General features: G+C 44.8%; 1 protein-coding gene across 2 annotated transcripts; it reads left to right on the forward strand.

Annotated features, from left to right (window-relative positions):
* Window positions 1-976: 976 nt before the first annotated feature.
* Window positions 977-24,768, forward strand: MLKL (mixed lineage kinase domain like pseudokinase). Of its 2 annotated transcripts, XM_087971775.1 has the most exons (10): window positions 977-1,120; window positions 2,258-2,710; window positions 7,856-8,021; window positions 9,558-9,655; window positions 12,285-12,420; window positions 14,483-14,567; window positions 15,421-15,572; window positions 18,090-18,139; window positions 23,117-23,257; window positions 24,234-24,768. In XM_087971775.1, exons 2-10 carry the CDS (start codon window positions 2,260-2,262, stop codon window positions 24,290-24,292), a joined length of 1,338 nt encoding a protein of 445 aa, XP_087827901.1. In that variant the 5' UTR covers window positions 977-1,120; window positions 2,258-2,259; the 3' UTR covers window positions 24,293-24,768. The 2 variants fall into 2 exon arrangements, with proteins under 2 accessions (XP_087827901.1, XP_026535903.2); XM_026680118.2 differs by lacking the exon at window positions 977-1,120 and having other exon boundaries at window positions 2,224-2,710.
* Window positions 24,769-24,993: the final 225 nt, after the last annotated feature.

Genomic DNA, 24,993 nt, shown 5'->3' on the forward strand with positions numbered 1-24,993 from the left:
ATGGTGTGTCTGGATTGACAATAGACATAAGAATAGAAATGTAAATAATGTATATAGTTATGAGGGTATAGAAGTAGTGTGTATTGGAAGATTGGATAGGATCCAAAGTCTTTGTATAGCCTCACTGTCACACTAACCAGCAATAGCAGATTCTGGCATTTTAAGGCAATAATAACAAACACTCCAGACTTAACAATTATCGATGTGAAAAACACAAAAAAATCTGGGTAGTGGACATGGCACTACTAGAGAAGGTAACAAAATACAGAGACAATAGGAGTAGAATGACTTTGGTAAAAGAAAGCAAAGATAGTGATGGGTACATTGACAGCCATTCTAAAACATCTGGAGCACCACTTGAATATCACCATCATTGACAAAGTCACCTATCAATTGAAAAATGCAGCTTTATTGGAAACAGTTTACATCCTGCGATACCTTTAATACCATCAAACAACACCTGCATATTCTGGATCCTTAGGAAGGATTTGATAGATGGATTAAAAAAAACGTTAAACCCAATTTAAACATCTGGCTGACTGCGTGACAAACCATAAATTGGAGCCATTTTGGTGTAGTGGTGAAGGTACTGGCGTAGAAAATCAGGAGATGGTGAATTCTCAATCCTGCCTTAGGTATGAAAACCAGCTCGGGGACTTTAAACCAGTCACTCTCTCTCAGCCCAACCTATCCCACAGGGTTGTTATTGTAGGGAAAATAGCAGGAGAAAGAAGTATTAGGTATGTTTGCAACCCTGAATTATTTATAAAGTGTATTACTTTATAAATAGTTCAGGATTGCAAACATACCTAATACTCTTTCCTCCTGCAGGATAAAAAATTAAAACAGTCATTCATTCACTCCAGATTTTTAAGAAGTCTTCCTCTGAGCTTGGGGTATTTTCAGAAACTGAAACTATATTTACTTGAGCTTGAGTGGCACGCAGAGTTTCCCAGCTTGCATAATCCCTTTTGTCACTCTTTGGCAGGAAGTAGGGGCAACATCTGGAAAAGCGGAACTGCAGGAGCTTTGCTGAAAATCTGAAAGCACCTTTTGAACCCAGAGAGTCGAGGAGAAGACATCTTAGAGAGTCGAGAAGAAGACATCTTAGAGACACGAGGTAAGCTGGAGGAGGTTGAGGGAGAGAGAAAGATGCTGCTGTTTCATGGGGCTGAAGGGACCCACGAGGGAGGCAGCGCACAGTTTTCACTTGTTGAGGCCACGTTGAACTTGCAGGAAATGTCAGCTGGGGAGGAACTGACTGTGAGGAGAATGAAAGTAGGGAAGAGCTGGAGAGGACCTGCTCACATCCTGTATTAGACTTTTAATGGAGGCCACTCTCCTCAAGACAGACCTATAAATAATGCTGTCCTTGCTTCTCATGCTATGTCCAAATAAGCTCTACTTCAAACTGACTTCAGTTCTTGGTATCTTCTTCACGTCTAAAGCTTTCCTGGCATTAACGTGGAAGAGATTTGGGCTTCTTTCAGAATGTCTTTTGGGAATGATGGATGGAAACTGATTCAGGAGAGATTCAACTTGGAAATAAGGAGAAATTTTATGACAGTGAGAGCACTCAACCAATGGAACAGAAGTTGCCTTCAGAAGTTGTGGGAGCTTCATCACTGGAAGCTTTCAAGGGGAGATTAGACTGCCATTTGTTGGAGATGGCGTAGGGTCTTCTGCTTGGGTGGGTGGGTGGACCTACAAGATCCCTTTCAATTCTGTTAATCTGTAATGTCTCCTAGATTTTTCAGTCTTAGATAGTTTACCATCTAAGGATTAACCAATTTGACAGATACTCTATCACCTAAGATAAGGGCAGCCTAAAGACCCCATAACACAATTGTATGCCTCTGTTCGCATGTACATCATTTTGTATTAGTAGGCAACGTGGTGCTTTGGGGCGGTAGCATTGCAACGAGGGTAATTCATACCTGAAATAACATGACCTCATCCAGAATGCCTGTAGCTAGCTGGCTGTGCAGCCAGGGCACTACAAACACAGGTTGGCTTCTCTAGATGTTGGTGAGGGTGAGGATGTCTTACTCTTGCCAAAGAAGCTTCCTAATTGTAATTCCATGGAGGACCTGATGGTTTGTTGATTAGGGTTCCCAATAATGAAATGGGACAGGCTTCAAAAACCAACTTGTGGGCCATTACAAGTTGTCTACTGTAATTGAAATCTTCTGGGTTAGATGATGGAGCCATTCCAGTGGAGTCATGTTTTGTTCATGGGATTATTCCTTCCTTGCAGCCATGGACATTGTGGAGCGCATTCTAGCTGTTGCAAACGTCATCTACGGTCAATATCAGCACATGAAATACTGCAAGAAGCAGAAAGAGCGCCTTATCAAGCGCATGGAGGTCCTCCTGAGACCTATTGAGCTCCTCCAGGCTCAGCCCCTTAGCAAACTGTCCTCCAATCTGAAATTTATGCTGCAGAACATGTTGGGCCTTCTGCTGGAAGCCCAGGAACTCTTTGAGAAGTACAAAAACCATAACAGGCTAGAGAGGTTCATGAAAGCTGGTGAGATGCTGGAAGAGTTTGCATACCTGAACGAGCGCTTTGGAGACATGGGCCAGGGACTTTTGCTGCAGCTCCAGGTGGAGCAGAAGGTGCTAGTGAGCTTTCAGAAGTGCGTGGTGAGCAAGGAATGCTGCCAAGATCTGGCAGAAGACAAAGTTTGCTGGAAGGAGATGATCAAAGGTAGGGCTGTGTTTTGTTGAAATGTCCTTCCTTTGAAAAATGGAACAGGGGATCTCGATCTCTCTTTAATAAGTTCCAGATGTTTCTAAGCAATTAGAGGCAGGTAAAACTACATATTGGGTTTGGGGAGGTATTGCTGTGGTTCGCCGGCAGCCGTGTACAGACGGCAGTGGAATCGGACAGTGGGGAAGAACGGGGACCAAGCTGGGAGTATGGGGAGGACTCAGATGAGGGTCCTCCGTCCGATGCAGGGATGAGGCCAGGACCATCTGGGAGTGGGGGGCTGCCTTCGGACCTCCGGAGTCTGGCACCAGTGAGGCAGAGGAACAAGGGAGCCTGTTCTAGGAGGCAAGAGCAGCTGAAGCAGAAGGGGCAACTCAGGAGTAAGACTGGGAGGTGATTGCCCCCCCCCCCATAAGGGATAAAAGTCAGACCTAAATGACGAAATCTTTGCAGGAAGCAAAGTAGTTCGATAGATTCTGAGTCCTCCTTGAAGCTCTGTGTACTTTGGTTGATTTTTTCCGGTATCTCTCTTGGTTTCTATTATAATTAATTGGATACTTCTGTTTTTGGCAACATTCCACGGCACTGAAAGGTGTGTGCTTATCTTGGGGAACTGTTTATAATTAGTTCTGGCTCAGGGGTGGGATTCTACCAGTTCCCATCAGTTCTATAGAACCAGATGTTAAGATTCTGCCCAGTCTGGAGGACCGGCAAATCATGCCCGTGGATGGCCCCACCCCTTCCCGGCCACTCGCCTCTGATGAGGCTGAAGATATGTTGCTGGAGCTGTTGGGCTTTAAGCCTGGAGCAAGAATCCCTTTCTCTCTCCCTTCTCCCTGCGCCTATCCCATTTGGAAGATATTGGGTTAGTTTTGCTGTTGCTGACTACCTCCTCCATGCTTCCTAAATGACGTAGATCGAGTGGGAAGTGGCTGGTGTGTGTGGTTGTGAAATTAAGCTTCCTTCCTATAAAATCCATTCAGAAAATAAAGGAGCAGATATGGTTTAATTCTGCTTCAGCCCAGATTGCTGGAAGAGAAAGCAATTTAACATTATTTAATTGACTAATTCATTGGAAATTGCTGTGTTATGCTTTTCATGGGATGTAGTGCTTATGATGGGCTATATCAGGTAATACTCAGCCTTAAAATTATGTTATGTAGGCAGAAAGGCAATTAGATTTGTTGGCCTTCCTAGGTATGATTTTCAGTAGTTAGTCCCTGCTGCTTTACACTACTAGTATAATTAAACCAAATACCTATCTCTAAATTTAAGACAGCACTAACCCTAGAACATTTTAATGGAACATTTTAATAGAGATATTTTTTGGGGGACTTTACTCTTTAAAGCTGTGTCCTTGTGATGAAGGAGCAGTTTATATTACATTTTATAGATTAATCCACCAGTAGAAAATAAGTAACTTCCACTTGAGGTCAATCCATGCATTTAGTGAGGAGGAGGCAGCAATATTAAATCAGAGCCTTGGTACAAGGGGCAATCCAGTAGAAGTGCCTTGTTGGTTCTGTCCAAGCAGAGACAGGAGCGTGGTAAGTATGGGATCTTATTAAATCAATTCATACAGAGATACAATGCTCATGTAGGAAGTTAGCACCCACCCCTCTCCTGGGAAAATGAAATATCCTAGGAAATATTATAAAGGAAGAATATTTCCCATAAAAAGAGAAGTAGAAACTCAGAAGCAGAAACTCACCCCCCCACCTTTGTTAACGGGTGGGCCATTAAGGCCCGGACCAGAGTATTCTACATGACAAAGGCCTCTGCCCATCTCCCCACCTGGCCTGGAAAGATTGCATCAGCTAGTACACAGGTGAAGCCATGTGGTCCAGACAAAGCCTACAAAATTAGCTAAGACCCCGCCCCCTGGGAGTCTGACAGCCAATGGGATGCATTTCTTGCACAGGGACAGGAAACGCTAAGGTGGGGCCCCACAGAGGTTATATAATTAAGGGACTCTCAGCATCTCAGCCCTTTCCCTTCTTTCTTCACCCAAGGCATGTGATCCTGTCCACCATTAAACCATCTTTCCAGTGTCTCCCCGGAACTGAACCCAGAAGGATTTTTCTTCCAACACTCAGTATCTTTAAAGTTGGTAATTCTTTCATGTTACTGACTTGGGAGTAATCAAATGATCAGGTCTCATGCTGCCTGGGGAACTCTGGGAATTGAACTCCACATGTCTTAAAGTTGCTAAGCTTGGAAAACATTCAGAAGTACAACTTCTTATGAGCCTGGGTTATTTTCCTGCCTTTTGGGAATAAGGAAATTATCCCATTGTGCCTGGTGCAGAGGTGCAGCAGAAATCTAGTTAGATGCTAATTGGAAGGTTAAAGCTGCAGATACAGATAGTCTTTGACTTACAACTGTTTGTTTAGCCTCCATTTAAAGTTACAACAGCACTGAAAAAAGTGACTTATATTCCTTCTCCCCCACCCCAGGGATGGACAGAGAGGGACAGAGAGAGGGAGGGAGGGAAAGAGAGAGAGAGAAAGAAAGAAAAAGGGAGAAAGAAAAAGAGATGAGAAAGAGAGAGGGAGAAAGAGACAGAGAGAGATAGCCGTGGCTCTTTGAGTTTTAAGGTTGCAGACCCAGGGGTAGGCAAACACCATGGTCATTAAGTGAACCTTGTGGTCATTAAGCAAACACTGTGGTTGTTAAACAAGTCCATTTTTCCCAATGGGCATTTTTAACCGGAAACCAGAAGGAATTGTTGGAAACTGGCAAAAAACATAGAAAACCTCAGTCACAAAACTGTATGAGATGTTGTAACTGGTCATAAGTGTGTGTGTGTGTGTGTGTGCGCGCGCACACACGCGCATGGCTGTCAAAACACCAAAACAGGTCAAGTAGCTCTGGGGAGGTCAGTCATAAATTAGAACACTTGCTAAGCAACTGGCCATTAAGCGAGGACCACTTATATTCGGTTTGCCAGTCACTTGGCCACCTAGCCATGCCCACCCCAGTCACATTACCCACTAGCCTGCCCAGCCAGTCACATGACCCACTAGCCACGCCCAGTCACATGACCAGTCAGCAAGCTGTACCCACCCAGTCACCAAGCCACACCCACAAATTAGGCCACGCCCACAGAACCAGTTGTTAAGTAATTTGAATCCCACCCCTGTTCTGGCTGGGAAATAAAGCAATTCCCAGCGTTGCAATAAAATAGGTTTTGCTTTTAAAACAAGTTTGATATTAATTACGTTTGATGAAGTCTGGGTCAGAACAGGCATGTTCAATGGGAGATAAAATGCTAACTCAGGATGGGAATTCTGGAATTTGGTTCCTCAGATAATATAGATAATCAGAGTTGGACGGGACCTTGTAGGTCATCTAGTCCAACCCCCGCCCAAGTGGGAGACCCTACCCCATTTCTGACAGATGGCAGCCCAATCTCTTCTTGAAAGCCTCCAGTGATGAAGCTCCCACAACTTCCGAGGGCAACTTCTGTTCCATGGGTGGATTGTCCTCACTGTCAGAAAGTTTCTCCTCTGCGGGATTCTCACCTGGGAAAGCTGCCCTGTGGTCTCACTTCTTCTGGAAGTGTCTTCCACCTCTAAATAGGCTTTTTGGCCAGAATTAAGTTGGAGAAGGTCCCCTTTTTTTGGTGACCTTCCAACCATTGTATTTGGACTGTTGCATCTTGACTACCACAGTCAGCACTCTCATTTCCTAATATTTTGAGGTCAGGCAGCTTCTCTCTTTTGTCTTCAAAAGAGGCCATCCTGATTTCTTAAAGAGGATGAGCCACGCCTGAAAGCTGTGACTGCATTTGACAGTCAACATCAGAACATGAATATTGCCACCGTTAGGCAAATGTCTTCCAAGCACACAAACAGACGTATAGACGCTGCTATGAAAACTGGAAGGGAAAAGGAAAGACATTTTAAAAAAAAATCTAGCACTGTGGATGGATGGAACCTGTCTATGGAGACAACCCAGCACACCAAAACCTACAAGAGGAAATCTAAAAGAAGAATGATAGGTGGAAAGTATTTAGCATCATTTCCCAAAGATCTTACAAACAGTGCCCGGTAGAAAAATTCTGTCTTGCCTTTTTCTTTTCTAGAGAGATTCTCAGTTATCCAGGTCATGGTTGTCCCAAAGATGCTTTTTCAAAAAGGCAAATGGATTTTCTTGGTTTTGCTTGAAGACGTTTTGCTTCTTATCCAAGAAGCCTCTTCAGTTCTGATTGAATGGTGGGGAATGGTAGGATTTATATTCCTTGCAATCACCTGGTCGTTAGCAGACCCTGAGTACACAGTTAAACCTTTAAGTGGCCTCAATGATTCTCAGAAAGAGCACTAATAACCAGATGACTGCAAGGAATATAAATTCCTCCATTCTCCACCATTCAGTCAGAACTGAAGAAGCTTCTTGGATGAGAAGCGAAAACATTTTTAAGCAAAACAAGAAAGCCTTTTGAAAGAAAGCACCTTTTTCCTTCCAGTTTTTACAGCGGTATCCAGATGTATGTGCATTTGTGTTAATATTATGGTTTGTTGCCCAGACAGCCAGGTGTACAGACTGGATTTGGCATTTTTGTCCACCTGCCGAGTCCTTTCCAGGGACCTGGGATAACCTGAGATGGATGTTTGATGATGTTAGCGGTATCATCACGGGAAGTCAGTTGTTCTAAGCAAAACCCTTTGGCAATTGACTGATGGGGATTTTGTCAATGCCGATGATGTTCAAGTGATGCTCCAATTGTTTTGGGATTGCACCCAAAGCTCCTATTACTATCAGTGCTACTTTTGCTTTCTTTTGCCACAGTCGTTCTATTTCTATTTGCAGGTCTTTGTATTTTGTGATCTTCTCTAGTTCTTTCCGCTGTCTCCAGGTACTGCCACGCCCACTATCCAGACTTTTTTTGCCACCCATGTTGCAGTTCAAGGTGACTCTGGGTGGCTTACAGTAGGATAATGCAATACACATAATGCGATGCACATAAAAACACACAGAGATTCGGCCATCCTGTCTCAGCCAGCATTTTCACCTTTTCTGCCTCACTCTTCAAATGTTGTTGGAAAGCCCCTCTGTCCTTTGGGTTGTTTTTATTTTTGTGACTGAAAAGGGCAAGATCCTAGTCTCACTGTTTTTGTTCTATTCAATCCTTGTTTCCAGGGCAGCAGGGAGAAGCTCGTACAGAAATCACAGAGATAAACAAGGACTTTCTAACCAAGATGACTTTTCTGTTGGAGATGAAAGACCACATCCTGTACAAAGGAGAATATTACAAAAGTCCAGTGGTCGTCAAAGTCTTCAAAAATCCTTTGACCACCAACACAAAGTGAGTGAAGAAGGGCGGTTGTGGGGATGGTAGAACCTGCTAGTCGAGTCAAAAAGTTAAGCCGGCTTTTTCCTCCAGCTGTTACATCCACTTTCTGCTTTTCGCATTGTTTATCACTGCTGTTCCCACGTCTCCCTTTCGTCCTTTGTCCATTGAAGTTGGGGAAAGATGTCTTGGTGAACTGCCAATTTGAGGTGGTTAAGGCTATGAAACTGAGTTCTAGTCCTACCTTAGACACAAAGTGGGCAAGGTGACCTTAGGCCCAGAGGTGGGATTCTACTGGTTTGGACTGGTTCAAGTGAACCGGTAGTTCCAGTGATCATTTGGCCCCGCCCACTGGCCCCTGCTCTTTTCTGTGCTTTAGTTCTTTGTTTTGGAGCACAGCCGATTCATGCGGCAGAGCGGTTGGCCATGCATCCATTGTTTTACTCATCGGGACTGCAGCAGAAGGTAAGTATTATAGCTAAAAATGGTCTTTTCTAAATGCTGGCCATGCACGCTCACCAAACCGGTTGTTACACCGGTTGAATTGCACCACTGCTTAGGCCAGTCACTTTCTCTCCACCCTAGCTGTGCTCACGTTGCAGCCCTGGTCAAAAGGGCCCAGCAGAGATTATACTACCTGAGACTTCTCAGAAAACAACAACTGAATGAAAAACTGCTGGTAACCTTCTGCTGCTGCACCATAGAGAGTATCTTAACTTACTGCACCTCTGTCTGGTTTGCCAATTCCACTGGGGCAGATAGGACAGCACTCTAGAGGGTTAATGTCATTGCCCAGAGGATCATGGGTTGCTCTCTCCCCTCTTTGGAAGAGCTTTGTAGCTCCCACTGCCTTAAGAAAGTTCAAAACATCCTCAAAGATCCATCTCATCCTGGGCACCCCTTTTTTTTTTAACTATTACCATCTGGCGGACGGTACACGATAATAATAAAAACAAGGACAAATAGGCTGAAAAACAGCTTCTATCCCAGGGCAGTAGCTCTGTTGAATTCTACTGTATAGTGCAATATGAATGCAATATCAGGGGTTTTCAATTCAATATATAGAATGTGAAGGATGTGTGTTTGTGTTTATTTTCATGGTCATGGTCATGATGTGCACTGAAGATAGTGTTTAATTTCACTGTACGAGTTGCAATGACAATAAAGTAAAAGTAAAAGTAAAAGTAAAAGTAAAAGTAAAAGTAAAAGTAAAAGTAAAAGTAAAAGTAAAAGTAAAAGTAAAAGTAAAAGTAAAAGTAAAAGTAGGAAGGAGGCAATGGGAAGCCACTTCTGGTGGTCCCCCATCCAAGGACTGACCTGCTCAGGCTTCTGAGATAAGACAAGGTCAGTTCAGGGTTGCCACCTGAAGTCGATTCCCAGTAAGAGGTGGGGGTTGAACTATCCAAAAATATGAGGCGGGATTCTGTTTTAGCTCTGAATTAAAAGTATGTCTCTACCTCCTTGATGCAAATCCTTCTCTCTCCTTGGGTGGGATTTGTGGGCGAGGCCATCAGCTCCTGCTGAAGATTGACCCTGTTCAATTTCCTACAGGAAGGTGAGGGAGATCTTTGAGGAGGAGATCAGGACTCTGAAAAGGTTGGAGTCCTCCTACATTGTGCGCTTGTACGGCATCTGCATTGATGAAAGCGGTAAGCTCTTTGGACTGGCTTGGGATTTGGAGAAGAGGCTTCCTTGGAGGAATATAATAACCACAATCTATGAGCAGAATTTCCATTGCTAAGCAAGGCGGTTTTTAAGTGAGTTGCTCTGGATGTTATGACCTTTTTTGCCACGGGGTTGGGTGGGTTAAGCGAATCCCTCCAGTCGTTCAGTGAATCAGTGGATCTGGCTTCCCCCATTGGTTTTGCATGTTTGAAGCCAACCAGGAAGGTTGTGTAAGGCCCAAAATGTACTCAAGTCATCAAAGTGCCAAAAAGAGACTTAAGCAAAGATTTGGAAAAAGTAACAGCTTTTATGGGCGAGTGCTGGAAACAAAGCGTGGAAATATCTCTACTTTATTGTTCGTCTCTGAGTTTGGCGTCCTTTGGTGTGTGTACTGATATCTGTGGCTGTCTTCCAGCCCTTATCTTGCCTGGTTTGTGTTGTTTTTTACTATTTATTTGTTTATTTATTTGTTTATTTATTTATTTATTTATTTATTTGTTTGTTTGTTTGTTTGTTTGTTTATTTATTTGTTTGTTTATTTATTTTGTCAATTGCTTACAAGGTAATAGGTATAAGTAAAAACATAGTTATGAATACATGGATACATATAAGAAAAATAAAAGAAACAATAGGACAGGGACGGTAGGCACGTTGGTGCTCTTATGCACGCCCCCTACAGACCTCTTAGGAAAGGGGTGAGGTCAATAGTAGACAGTCTAAGGTTAAAGTTTTTGGGGTTTGGAGAAGAAACCACAAAGTCAGGTAGAGTATTCTAGGCATTGACCCCTCTGTTGCTGAAGTCGTATTTCGTGCAATCAAGTTTGGTGCAGTTAACCTTGACCTTGATTTATAATTTAAACGGCATTTCCTCCTTCTAGTAACTCTTGTGTGGGAGTTTTTTTTGTCTACAGTCAAGATATTTGAAGCTTGAAAGCAAAGTGAACGAATAATCTTTCAGAACCAGCTCCTTGCCTAACCTATGGTCACAAGCCACAGTCATCCCCATCTTCAAAAAGGGAGACCCAAGCCTAGTTGAAAATTACAGGCCAATCTCCTTATGCTGCGTCACCTGTAAAGTCATGGAATCAATTATTAACCAATCCATCATCCTTCACTTAGAGACAAATAACCTACTCTCCAATAAACAATTTGGTTTCAGAAAAAAACTATCCTGTAATCTGCAACTCTTACACTGCAAAAACATATGGACGACACAACTCGACCAGGGCAAAGCAATAGATGCAATCTACATAGACTTCTGTAAAGCCTTTGATTCAGTGGTACACGACAAACTACTCCTAAAAATAAAATCCTATGGTATCTCTGGACAACTGAATAACTGGATAGAAGCATTCCTGTCAAACAGACAACAAATGGTCAAAATCGGGAGCGTACTATCAAATCCAGTACCTGTCAATAGTGGTGTTCCCCAAGGCAGTGTTCTAGGACCAACTCTCTTCATACTCTACATAAACGACCTCTGTGATCATATTAAGAGCAATTGCGTTCTCTTCGCTGATGATGTAAAGCTGTTCAATACCACAGACAATACTGCTACCCTACAAAAAGATCTTGACTATGTATCGGAGTGGTCAAACAAATGGCAACTTCAAATCTCAACAAATAAATGCTCTGTCTTACATATTGGCAAAAAAAATCAGAAAATAAAATACAAGCTGAATAGTCAAGATCTTGTTGATGACTCAAGCTCTGTAAAGGACCTTGGAATACTCACCTCTAATGATCTAAGTGCTAGAGCCCACTGCAACTACATAGCCAAAAAGGCATTAAGAGTTGTTAACCTAATCCCACGTAGCTTTTTCTCTGGTAATATCACACTACTAACCAGAGCATACAAAACATTTGCTAGACCAATACTCGAATACAGTTCATCAGTCTGGAACCCACACTACGTATCTGATATTAGCACAATTGAGAAAGTCCAGAAATATTTCACAAGAAGAGTTCTCCACTCCTCTACTCGTTGTAGAATACCTTATGCCACCAGACTTGAAATTCTAGAACTTGAAAACCTTGAATTACGCCGTCTTCGGTCTGACTTAAGCATGGTATATAAAATCATACATTGCAATGTCCTACCTGTCAATGAATACTTCAGCTTCAACCATAACAACACAAGAGCACACAATAGATACAAACTCAAAGTAAACCGCACCAAACTTGATTGCAGGAAATACGACTTCAGCAATAGAGTGGTCAATGTCTGGAATACTCTACCCGACTCTGTAGTTTCTTCCCCAAACCCCAAAAACTTTAACCTTAGACTGTCTACTATTGACCTCACCCCTTTCCTAAGAGGTCTGTAGGGGCGTGCATAAGCGCACCAACGTGCCTACCGTCCCTGTCCTATTGTTTCTCTTATTCTTTTATTTTTCTTATATGTACCCATTTCATGTATTCACAACTATGTATACACTTATACTTATTATCTTGTAAACAATTGGCAAATCAAATAAATAAATAAATAAATAAATAAATAAAAGGGGCTTCACCTGTTTTTTGTGACTGTGCTTATTTTGTATCCCACCATGGTTAATCATAGGCAGACTCCCAGGAGTAGCATCCACTCATGGAGGACCTTTGTTCCTTTAGGGATGGTCCCCCAGTTCTCCATCATCACCGAATATTGTGAAAAAGGCACCCTGAGGGAAGTGTTGAGAAAGGAACAGGACCTGCCCTGGAAGATTCGCTGTGACATGGCTTCGGATGCAGCCGCTGGGCTGTACAGGTGTGTGTGGCTGGAGGGGAGAAGGAGCAGGTGCTCCTGAAGGTTGGTCCTCAACACCAGTTATTGTCTCATCCTGTCCTGACAATAGCAATAGCATAGCACTTAGACTTCTATACCACTTCATGAGGGAAAGAATATCAATAGCACTTAGACCAGTGATGGCTAACTGTTTTGGGCTCCTGTGCCAAAAATTGTGCACTAGCTTGCATGCTTGCGCTCGTATGCCAGCATCCAGAAGGCAATGCGCACACCCCCACGCCCCCTATGCATGTGCACACAATCCCCACCCACCCTCGCCGCCCCTTTACCTGCACTGCACCTCACAGCTGATTTTCGGCCAGTTTGAGGCCTTTTTCGGCCTCCCAGAGGCTTGAGGAAGTCTTCTGCAGGCTTTGCAGGCCAAAAACTAGGCCAGTTTCATCACTTCCAGTATTTTCGGAAAAACAGGAAGTGATTAAAATGGGCCTAGTTTTGGGCCTGCAAAGGCTGCAGAAGCCTGCAGACACCTTCCTGAAGCCTCTGGGAGGCCGAGAAAGGCCTCAAACCAGCCGAAAATCAGCTGTGAGGCGCATGCATGTGCAGTGAGGTAAGTTTGCCTGGGGCTTGCGTGCCGGCACAAATGACTCTGCGTGCCATAGGTTCGCCATCACGGAGTTATATACTGCTTTATGTGGGAATGAATGTGGAATGAATAGCAGTAGCACTTAGACTTATATACCGCTTCATGTGGGAAACGTGGGAAAGAATAACAATAGCACTTAGACTTATATACCACTTCACAGTGCTTTGCGGCCCTTTCTAAGTGATTTGCAGAGTCAGCCTATTACCCTAAACAATCTGGGTCCTTATTTTACCAACCTTGGAAGGATGGAAGGCTGAGTCAACCTTGAGCCAATCAGGATCAAACTCCTGGCAGAATTAGCCTGCAGTATCCTAACCACTGCACCACCACAGCTCCTACAAGCTTCACATTTCCAGAGATCTCAGTCCCAGCCTTCCCATATGGTCTTCAAGACATCCTGATCCATGAACGATGAGTTTTTAGGTCCTAGCAAAGGACTCATTGACTGAACCTTGGCTGCCTGGTGTGCCCTGAGGGATCAGATCTGTCCTAGATTTGGGAAAAAGCCACCGTGGCACGGTGGCTAGAGTGCAGTCCTGCAGGCTACTTCTGTTGAGTGCTTCCTGCCTGCAATTTGGCAGTTCAATTCTCACCAGGCTGAAGGTTGACTCAACCTTCCATCCTTCTGAGGTCAGTAAAATGAGGACCCAGATTGTTGGGGGCAACAGGCTGACTCTGTCAACTGCTTAGAGGGGGCTGTAAAGCACTGTGAAGCAGCATATAAGTGCTATTGCTATTGTTCTTTTTCTCCTTCCTTCCTTCCTTCCTCCTCCCTCCTCCCTCCCTCAGTGCACAGTGGTTAGAATGCAGTACTGCAGGCTGATTCTGCCCACTGCTAGCAGTTCAATCCTGACCAGCTGAAGGATGACCATTCTTCCGAGGTCAGCAAAAGGAGGACCCAGATTGTTGGGGGCAAGAAGCTGACATTGTAAACCACTCAGACAAGGCTGCAAAGCCCTGTGAAGCAGTATATAAGTGCTATTGCTCTTGTTCTTATTTTTCCCCTTCCTTCCTTCCTTCCTTCCTTCCTTCCTCCCTCCCTCCCTCCCTCCCTCCCTCCTTTCTTCCTTTCTTTCTTCCTTCCTTCCTCCCTCCCTCCCTCCTTTCTTCCTTTCTTTCTTCCTTCCTCCCTCCCTCCCTCCCTCCCTCCCTCCCTCCCTCCCTCCCTCCTTTCTTCCTTCCTTGGTGCACAGTGCTTAAAATGCAGTATTGCAGGGTGATTCTGCCCACTGCAAGGAGTTTGATCCTGACCGGCTGAAGGTGGACTCAGCCTTCCATCCTTCCAAGATGAGGACCCAGATTGTTGGGGGCAAGAGGCTGACTCTGCAAACTGCTCAGAGAGGGATGCAAAGCACTGTGAGGCTGTATATAAGTCTAAGTACTATGGCTATAAACTGTATGTAAGAACTGGGTGAAGCTCTTCCCTTTTGTTGGCTGCAGGTTGCACCAGACGGGAGACAAGTGCCAGCTGCATCGTTGCATCAACAGTTCCAAATTCTTGGTTGCCAAGGGCTACTGTGTAAAGGTTAGTCTGCATGTAGTGTTCCTATGCTATCAAGTTACGACAGTTCATTCACTGACCGTTCAAAGTTACAATGGCATTGAAAAAAGGGACGTATGACCGTTTTTCACACTTATGAGCATTGCAGCATCCCCAGGGTCACGTGATCAAAATTTGGGTGCTTGGCAACTGGTTCATATTTATGACGGTCGCAGTGTCCCTGGGGTCACACGATCCCCTTTTGCGACCTTCCGGCAAGCAGGGCCAATGGGGAAGCCAGTTTCACTGAACAACAGTGTTGCTAACTTAACAAACTGCAGCAATTCGCTTAACAGCCACGGCAAGAAAGGTTGTAATTCCTGGGATGAAGCACCCACAACTTCTGAAGGGAAGCTGTTCCATTGGTTACTTGTCCTCAGGAGGTTTCTCCTTAATTCCAGGTTGCTTCTCTCCTTGATTAGTTTCCATCCATTGCTTCTTGTCCTGCCTTCTGGTGCTTTGGAAAATAAATTGACCCCCTCCTCTTTGTGGCAGCCTCTCAAATACTGGAATACTGCTATCATGTTCCCTCTGGTCCTTTTTCCCCTCTAGATTAGACATATCCAATTGCTGAAATGGTTCTTCGTATATTTTCATCTCCAGCCCTTTAATCATCTTAGTTTCTCTTCTTTGCACTTTTTTTCCCAAAGTCTCAACATCTTTTTTTGTAATGTAGTGACCTAAACTAGATGCAGTATTCCAGATGTGGCCTTACTAAGGCTTTATAAAGTGGCACTTACTTCATGTCTTAGTCTTAGTAACTCTGTTGACTGTTGATGAATTTCGATGAATTTCCAAACAGGTTTCAGAGAACTCACTTTCTCTCCATTCCATTCAGCTGTCAGGATTTAAACTGGACCAGACAGAGTCCTCCATCAGTGGAAAAAGCAAAAATAAAGTCCCCAGGGAGGTCTCTTCTTTAGCCTATATCTGTCCAGAGGGCCTGGCCTCTTTATACCATCCGTACAACTTGGCTAGTGAAATATACAGGTATGTATCCAGCTGTCAGGATTCTGGCAGTTACCCCAATTAAATAATGAGTCTCGAACCAAACTTCCAAAACTTCCAAAGGATTTATTGGGAGTTAACATGCCAGCACTGCCTGGATGTAGCTGACTCTGAGACACATCATTCATTGTCACTCTTGGTTCCCCCCCCCACCCCCTGGGTGTATCATAATTCATATTCTCCAATGGGACACATCCATAGCCAAGAGTCATCAATCATGCTCTCCAGTTAGAATTTTGCATGGCAGAAATTTCAGTCACCTAGTTACTATCTTTGAAAACTATTTATGGAATGCACTTTTGATTTCCAAGCTGCCGCACTGCTCCCCCCTCCCTTTCTGTTGGCAACTCTAAAAAGACCATAGAAATATTGTATGAGTTGACACCTGCCTCTTTGCAGCTATGAAGAGTTAGGTGGGGTCAACACATCATTTTCTGAAGCTCAGTATGGCCTTGGTTTAACGGGGTCAGTTTCAGACCGAATTCTGCATTACTGTGTCATGTTAAACTTGATTAATTTTAAATTGGATTAGGATGGCCACTGTATACCAGTCTGTATGCAGTTTAGCCTTTTCCAATTTGTTTTAGAATTCATGGGGTTGTGTGAGCACAGAAAATGGGTTAATTCAGGATCAAGGTTAAGGGTGTTGTGCAGAGAGCCAGCAATCTATGGCCACATGTCCCTCCCTCATCTCTCCAGAGGCCCTTGAAAAGAGACGCCGAATGTCTGTGATTTCTGTTGCATCAAATCTCCCTCAGTTTCCTTTCTGGAGATTCCCTGATGTGAGCAGCAATGAAAGGAGGAAGTGACAGAGTTCAGATGTCATATTCCTTTTCTTTAACCATGACTTGACTAAATTCCAATAGCTGGGTATGCACGACATACTAAGTTATAAACCTTGGACTAGCGGCCACAGTGCCTGGATTCACACAATAGGCCACTTTGAGGCTTAGCAGAATGAGTGGACTCAGCTTTCCTTGAGAAAGGAATCTGCAGGAGTGGCCCTGTCATGGCTGGTGGCCCACTGTGGAGACCGGATCCTGGAGAGAAGGGGAGGAAGGCAAGGATGGGATTCAAAAATCCCAGCAACCGGTTTGCTACCCAGTTGCTGGGTGGGTGTGGCCATGGTAGGCATGGCCTACTGGAACTTCCGAGAGGGCCATTTTTCATCTTCCCAAGGGTCCGGAGGCTTCCCTCAAACTTCTGGGAAGGCAAAAACCGCCTCCCCTGGGTTCTGGAGGCCCTCCAGAAGCTGGAACCAGGCCTGTTTCCGGATTTCTGGTACTTCCGAGAGGACCGTTTTTCACCTTCCAAAGGGTCCGGAGGCTTCCCGGAGGGCGAAAACAGCTTCCCGCAGGCTCGGGAGGCCCTCCGGAAGCTGGAAACAGGCTGTAAAGCATCCAGAAAGTATCCATGATATCAATCACTCTGAGACATTTTCTCTCCAATTGATTTATTTAGAAACAGATCTGGCATGTCAAAGGCAATTTCCCAAAGTGAAAGTATTTTCATGCATTACACAGAATCCACCTTCTCTCCTCCCACTTCTACACTTCATAAATCACGAGAACCAATTAACTGCACTGGAATTTCTTAATACGACATACAGAATAACCTTGAACTTTTCAACTCCTCCATCCCCCTTCCATGAAATGTGACAGCTGAATTTTAAAGCTGACATAGGCCTGTTTCACAACTTCTGGTACTTATGGGAGTGCCATTTCCCCCCCTCACAGAACCTCCGCCTGGACCCTGAACTTACCTGCCTCCAAAACAGACCACGTGGAGACTCCTGGGAGGGGAGGGGTGGGCGGGGCCAGCCGGTCGGTTCAAATACCGGTTTGGTGAACCAGATACAAATTTAACATTTGGTTGGCCTGAACCAGTCCGAACTGGTAGAATCTCACCCCTGGAGGCAGGCTTTCCTTGAGAGGGGGCACCCCAGGAGGCATTCTGCTGAAGACCTCCAAACCCCTAGTTAGCACTGACTCTGCCCTGGTTGCAGGCTGCCATCTGGAGGGAGAGGGGTTTAAAAAAGGGCAAAATGCCATGACACACCCTTGGTGTCCTTCAAGGTGGAGCCGCGGACCATGAATCCCACAGCGGCTCCATCCACACCACCCATCAGCAGTTTCTTAACCATGGTTTATTGAATAGGCCACTGTTAGCTAGCCTTCAGTACATGGGTGTCAAACTCGCGATGTCACATCATCAGGTGACGTATTGCGACTTTCCCCCCCCTTTGCTAAACTGGGGGTGAGCGTGGCCAGTGCGTGATGCATCCAGCCCACAGGCTGGGAGTTTGACAGCCTGGCATCAATAGAATCAACTAAGCCAGGATGTGGTTTGGTTGGTTGGAGCTGAATATAGTATTGTGCGAATCTGGCCAATGTGTCAAGGCCCATTCAGATGGACCACTGCCAGGCTTGATCATGGCAGGGAAGGAGCTGCCAGCTCTCGGCCCCCTTGTGTGATAGCTGCTGCCTTCCTTTCTTTCAGCTTTGGAATTGTGCTGTGGGAGATCGCAACTGGGAAGCTTCCCTTTACAGGTGAGGGCTGGGGTCTTCTTTGGGGGAAGGTCTGGGTTCTCTTCTACGGGGGAGGATGCTGCAGGGAAAACAGAAGGGCACAGGGGTCTTCCTGTTTCATCCTGTGGCACAACCATTGTGTAAAACATAGAATCGTGGGGATGGAAGGTGTGATGACCCAGGGTGTGACACAAAGTCATAAAAGTAGAATAAATTCCCTTTGATGCCTCCAACTTGGCCCCCAATGTCCAATTATCCTTGGCTGGAGATCAAACTCTTCAAAAAACAGTCTACGAAGGAAAGAAACTTGCAGTCCGAACCCAAAGTAAAGATAATTAGAAATAAAAACAACAACACAAACCACGCTGAAGTAATTAACATGACAGGCCAGGATGATAAATTGCAGACTTCCAAAGGATAACACAGCACCCACAGTTGGGAGGATGCCAAAACCCAGATAAGCCTCGACAAAGATAATGCAGGCTTTGCTTCCAGCAAGAAGCTATGTGCAAACACCCCACTTATATCCTGTTCTCCCAGCTGTAACTAATGAAAGGGATCAGGGCCTTTTTCTCTCCCGTAAGCCATGTTGCTCCCTTCTCCACTCCTCCCTGCGTGCCCTAGGGTGAAGAGGGGGTGGGCCTGGGTCTTTGTCTGAATGCCCAGCTGGACTGTGCCCTTCCCCCGTTTCCTCCACGGCCACCCGAGCCACACTCCCACTCCCTGTCAGCTGTTCCACCTCTCCCTCCAAATCAGATTCCAACAAGGGTATGATAGAAGGGACTTGGGAGGTCTTCTAGTCCAGCCCCCTGCCAAAAGGGGGTAGTCCAATATTTTCTTAAAAGCCTCCAGTAATGGAGCACCCAACTTTGAGAGGCAAGCTGTTCCATTGTTTAATTGCTTTCTTTGTCAAGAAGTTTTGTTAGGGATATACCCTAGCAGAATGTGCACAGCAGTCAGGCAGTCAGGCGAATATGAGAGAAAGCGTGCTTTAGTTTTCACACTCAGTAAAAACGGATACACTGTCTTAGTTGAATAGTTTATTCCATGAAGAGTTTAGCAGGGTCAAACAGTCCAAATATCATTCACTGGTGTTCATTCAGTTCAGTCCGGAGATTGTTCAAGTGCAAAAATCCAGTGTCAAAAAAGTCAGTTAACTTACAATGTCAATCCATAAATCAGTAAATATCTTCTCACAGTAGATTAGATATGCAGCATTCAAAACTCTTTCTTCCTTCGAGGTCAGCAACAGGGAACACGCAGAACAATCAACCATCAATCCAGTAGCAATCCAGGTTCTCTAGCTCCCTCTTATGGCAGTTTCTCAACCGCACCCAAATTATATCATTTAGAGCAGTGATCCCCAACCTTTTTGACGCCGCGGCCCGGTACCGGCATCAGCTGGGCGCCACGGCCCGGTACCGGCATCAACTGGGCGCCGCCATCTTTTTGACGAAAAAGTGCTTCCAGTGACCTCACGGAAGCACTTTTTGTCAAAAAGATGGCGGCGCCAGAGCTTCTGGTGAGCTTTTCGGGTAGAAATGGCTTTCTACCGGAAAAGCTCACGAGCGTTGGCGCTGCCATCTTTTTGATGAAAAAGTGCTTCCGGTGAGCTTTCTACCCAGAAAAGGTCACCGGAAGCACTTTTTTACCAAAAAAAGATGGCGGCGCCCAGCAACCAGCGGCCCGGTAAGACTTGTTCCGCGGACCGGTATCGGTCCGTGGACCGGCGGTTGGGGACCCTTGATTTAGAGTTTAAAGTGAAAAACACATTTAAACTTTGCTATCATGGTTTATATATTATTTACCCAAACAACGTTAGGTAACTATGGTTATTCCTAACAAGTTTCCTCGTTAATTCTAGATTGGATCTCTGTTTAATGATCTTCCACCTGTTCCTTCTTGTCCTGCCTTCAGATGCTTTGGAGAATAAGTCCATCTCCTCTTTGACAGTCCCTCAAATATTGGAAGACAGCTATCGTGTCTCCCCTAATCCTTCTCTAAAGTCGGGGCTGTTTCTCGTGGCGCCCCCCCGGGCAGCGTTTCTTAACCTTGACAACTCTAAGATGGGTGGACTTCAGTTCCCAGAATTCTCCAGCCAGCCATGAAGTCCATCCAGCTTAAAGTTGAAACGTGGGAGTTGAAGTCCACACATCTTAAAGTTGCCCAGCTTAAGCTGCCTTATCGCTGAGCAGGACTCAAGATTTGTCTTCCTGCTGATCAGTGCCACGTCCTACTTCCCCATCGGCAGGGAAGAAGGAAAGCTGCCCTCAGCTGTGGTCAATGCTGATAAAGACCCCTCTGGCCCTTCCTCTTGCAGTGGTCATAGCTCAGCCATTGGAGATGGAGCCCGGGAGGGAGGCATTGATTCCAGAGCAGCCCGGAATGGCTGTGTTGAAGCCTCCTGAAATGGAGGAGTTTTTGAATCAAGAGCCTGCAGAAGTGAAACCTGGGTCGAGGACCTTCCCAGATCTTGGGTTGAGGAAGTTGGATTTTCTGAATCTGCACAAAAGGTTCCCAGAACTTCCTTTTTATCTGAGGAGACAGAAACCAGCTGGCTATAGTTTGGGGTGATTCATTGTTTTCCCGCTTGTTTCTCTTTCACATTTGCTGCTTCCCCCCTCTTCTCTTGGGCAGGTCAAGCCCCCTTTTTTGCAGCAGTCAGGAAAGATCCCTCTTTCAACACACCCTAGGAGGGATGATCTCAGAAGATGATCAGTTGGGCTTTGCTTAAGGACTCTCCCTGATTATTTCACCTTTGCAAGTACAGATCTCTGCAGCGCGGCCAATAAAATTGTTACTGGAGTCTTGGAAATGGATATGAAAAACCCAGGCAGAAGGGGCAGAAGGCAGCACTAAAAAATAAAATTCAGGAAGTCCTCAGTGTCTCTGGAGATTCTCCATAATCTGGGTCAGAGTTGTCCCAAAAGTGCTTTTACCAAAAGGCAACTGAATTTTCTTGTTTGTCTGTTTGGTTTTTTTTTTTTTAATTAAAAAAACAACAACTTTTCGTTCTCATCCAAGAAGCTTCTTCCATTCATGAAGAACTGAAAAAGCTTCTTGGAAGAGAAGCAAAACATTTTCAAAGTTAAAAGAAAATCCAGTTGCCTTTCAGAAAAAGCTACTCCTCAACTTACAACCATTCGTTTAGTGACCGATCAAAGTTACAACAGCACTGAAAAACCTATGATGGCTTTTTACACTTACGACCGTTGTAGCTTTTCCATAGTCACGCATGTAGTCACTGAACCGGTAGTAACACCGGTTGAATCCCACCACTGCGCGATTCACTTAACTTACTGTGGCAAGCAAGGTCATAAAATGAGGCAAAACTCACTTAACAACTACCTTGCTTAGCAATAAAAAAAATTTGGGTTCAAAATGTGGCCATAAGTGGAGGACAGTCTGTAAAAAGGGTGCTATAATCATTCTTTGTCAGCAACAACTAAAAATGCCAGGAGAGACAGGAATTGACAATTATTGGCAGAAAGCAAGCTGGCCTGTTTTTGTCAGCAGGCAAACTTCTGTGGAATTAGCACTCGCAGTCGTGTCACTGCACAAGTCCTGCCCTACAACAGGTAGGCAGGGTAGCCAAAAGAGGCCTCAGTTTGTGCTGGACTCCTCTGTCTGCAAGTTATGAAGGATTGCAGGGAAAGGAACTGGGGTGGTAAAAGCTGCAGAAGACCTGGACGGGATTGTTTCAGGAACTTCTAGGAAATTGACAAAGACGTCTCTCTGAATTTCCTTGTGGCCCTCATTCCCTCTTATATTTTCTCCTCCGATCATGTTTTTGAGTTGAAATGACAGACAAGAGTTGAAATGACAGACAAGTCTTGCTCTATAGTTGACCTAGGAGCTAAAAAATTAGGCAGTACAGCAGAGGGGAAAAAAAAGATCTGATGATCATTTTTCTGTCTTAAGATTATGTGGGGGAAAAAGTTGAAGGTAGAACATTTCAAGCCTGAAGCCATTATTCTGAACGTAAATTGTGTCAAGACAGGGCCATTTCAAGCTGGCAGGACAGGCAGTTGGTAGAGTCTCTCCAAACAGCGTCAGAACACTGCTGATAAGGTATGAGGAGCCACTTTTGAGTTCATAACATTTTGGATTTGAAATACATCGCAAACCGCTACTTCAGGAGCGTTACAGAATTGGAAGGGATCTTAGAAGTCTTCTCAAGCACAAGACCAGTGGTGGGATTCAGCGGATTCACACCAGTTCATGCAAATCGGTTGTTAAATTACTCTTTCCCCCTCTGCTATCAAAGTGGATCCTGGGCACTGCATTGCAATAGAGAAACAGGCAACGGAGCAGCCGGCGCGAGGGAAGAAGGCTGCTTTCCCTCCTTCTTCTCCCTGCTCCTCCTCCTCCCCTTGTGCCGGCTGCTCCGTTCCCCGTTTCTCCATTGCAGCATCCAGGATCCACTTTGATAGTGGGTGGGTGGGTGTAATTTAACAACTGGTTTGCCCAGGGTCAGATTGGCCATCGCGGGAGGCTTGTACCTGCATGTGTGGTGGAGCTGGAGAATTTGGACGGGCCACATCTCCCACGACGGCCAACCTGACTCTGGGCGAACTGGTTGTTAAATTATTTTAATCCCACCACTGCACAACACCCTATACCAGCATTTCCCAACCTTTCCAAGCTAGCAGCCTAATGGGGAGAGGAGGAGGGGAACAGGATGGTTTTGTGCGAGGGGCAGGAGTTCATGAGTTCATACACCCGCCACTCACACAACTGGGGCTGCAAGCGCTGGCACCTGTCACTCACGTGAATTGGGCTGTGCGTGGGCTCTGGTGGCTCATGCAGTCCGGTTGCGAATAGGCCCCAGCCCAATAGTGGGCTGAGGACCCCAAGTTGAGAAATTCATGCCGTATACCACTTCAGACAAATGGTTGTATAATCTCTTCTTGAAAACTCCAGTGATAGTTTCTAGAGGGAAGCTATATGTACGTATGTCTATGTGAAATCTTGGCACCTATCTGATTGTGATTTTAGGTTGCAACTCTCAAGAAATCTATAAGAAGGTTTATGAGCAAAAAGTGCAGGAGCCTTTAGGAGAAGACTGTCCATCCTATTTACGGACAATCATCAACCAGTGTCGGAGTTATAACCCTTCCAAGCGCCCAACTACTGAAGGTATGAGAAAGCAGCAGGCATTTGGATGCATCGTTAGGGCCACAACTTTCACTAAGCCATAATTTGCTTTTAGCTATGGTTTGATGCATAACCTATAGCTACTTTTGTATATAACGCAACACTAAACGGTGCACCAATATTGGTGCATTCAGGGAGCAATGAATCTAGATATAAGTGTGCTCACACTTCCTTATCTCACCAGCTGTCAACCATTCCAACCTGGTCAGTTTAGGAAAGAAAGACTCTGGCCCATGATTAGCTAAAAATATACTTTACCAAAGCCAAAGTAGTTACAGAAGAGGCAAAACTGGACCTGAGATTTTTCAGGCGCAAATGACACAGTTAACTTTCCCTTATTCCTGGCCAACTCCTGGTTATCAGTCAATGTCCAATCAGGTGTTAATAGATTGTTTGGGAAATATTCCTTGTCTTCCCACATTCATGGCTCCGCATTCCTTTAGTGTGATCTTGAGATGGCAGGTGGTCCCCACGGGACGGGAAGGCTTAGTTTCGATTCATCTGGGTTCTGAATCCCTTCATATGAGCCTCGGTGGCGCAGTGGTTAGAGTGCAATATTGCAGGCTACTTCTGCTGCCTGCCGGCTGCCTGCAATTTGGCAGTTCAAATCCCACCAGGCTCCAGGTTGACTCAGCCTTCCGTCCTTCTGAGGTGGGTAAAACGAGGACCCAGATTGTTGGGGGCAAGAGGCTGACTTTGTAAACCGCTTAGAGAGGGCAGTAAAAGCACTGTGAAGCGGTATATAAATCTAAATGCTATTGCTATTACTGTCCCTTCCCACACTGTTCCCCCGTTACTGATGTCAAGCTGTCAGCTTGAGATGCGTAGCTTAGTACCAGCAAAGGTGGAATTGATACTCATTTATTAATCAGACAAATGCTCCTGTGTATCGAAGGCTGAGCTACAAAACTGAGGTGGGAAGGTTTCTGAAAACTGATTTTTTTTTCCTTCTTCACAGTGATTGTGAACCAGCTCCTCATTGACCAGGATGACAACGGTAGCAACTTGACTTCTTGAGTGAAAATCAGTGATTGTGGAAGATATGTAGTCACCTGAACCTTCTCTCTTTTTTCTCCACGTTTCAATATTGTTATTCTTCAGGGATAGTCTCATTGCCATGAACTCTGAGAATCATTTTTGAACAATGGACCCAGAACTTAATTTTGATTAGTTTTTAATTGATTAATTTTAATCTCTCTGCCTCTATAGACTGACTTTGTTTAAAAGACATTACGGAAAGGAATATCTTTTACTGGACAAGACTGAGACGGATCTGAAAGTTGATTTTAAAATGACAGCTTACAAGAAAGATAAGGAAAAAGATGTTTCACAGGACATATAAAAGGAACAAGTTCATGTCTTAAAAATAAAGAGGGAAATTCATTCTATTGCCCTGGTATATGCACCATGGCACAATCCACCTGCTATAAAATAACAGTTCCTTTATTGTTACCCATTGCTCTCTAATGTCTTGTCTTATAATGCCTTAAAAATGACAATAAACGTTATTTATCGATCTAATGATTCAACGTTGCTGTTTGAAACTGGCAATTTTCTTTCCTGTGGATTTCTATTTCCACTGGTTATTTGTTTTTTAAATTCTAGTCGTGTGTTTCATGCCCAACGGAATTGCACGCGCCCCACCCGCAAACGCAACTCTCGCATCAGGCCGAAAAAAAAAACCCGCTTTTTTTTTTTAAACCCTGACAGCCGGCTTA

Source organism: Notechis scutatus, chromosome 9, assembly GCF_049901735.1.
Source record: "Notechis scutatus isolate UNSWTSFEM ecotype Mainland chromosome 9, rNotScu1.2, whole genome shotgun sequence".
Taxonomy (NCBI): Eukaryota; Metazoa; Chordata; class Lepidosauria; order Squamata; family Elapidae; genus Notechis; species Notechis scutatus.

Bases quoted from the DNA above. Each gene is read 5' to 3' on its own strand.
- MLKL (XM_026680118.2), top strand. From the start codon at position 2,224: ATGTTTTGTTCATGGGATTATTCCTTCCTTGCAGCCATGGACATTGTG. The intron at 2,711-7,855 runs GTAGGGCTGTGT...CCTTGTTTCCAG, and splicing joins CTGGAAGGAGATGATCAAAG to GGCAGCAGGGAGAAGCTCGT. The intron at 8,022-9,557 runs GTGAGTGAAGAA...AATTTCCTACAG, and splicing joins CCTTTGACCACCAACACAAA to GAAGGTGAGGGAGATCTTTG.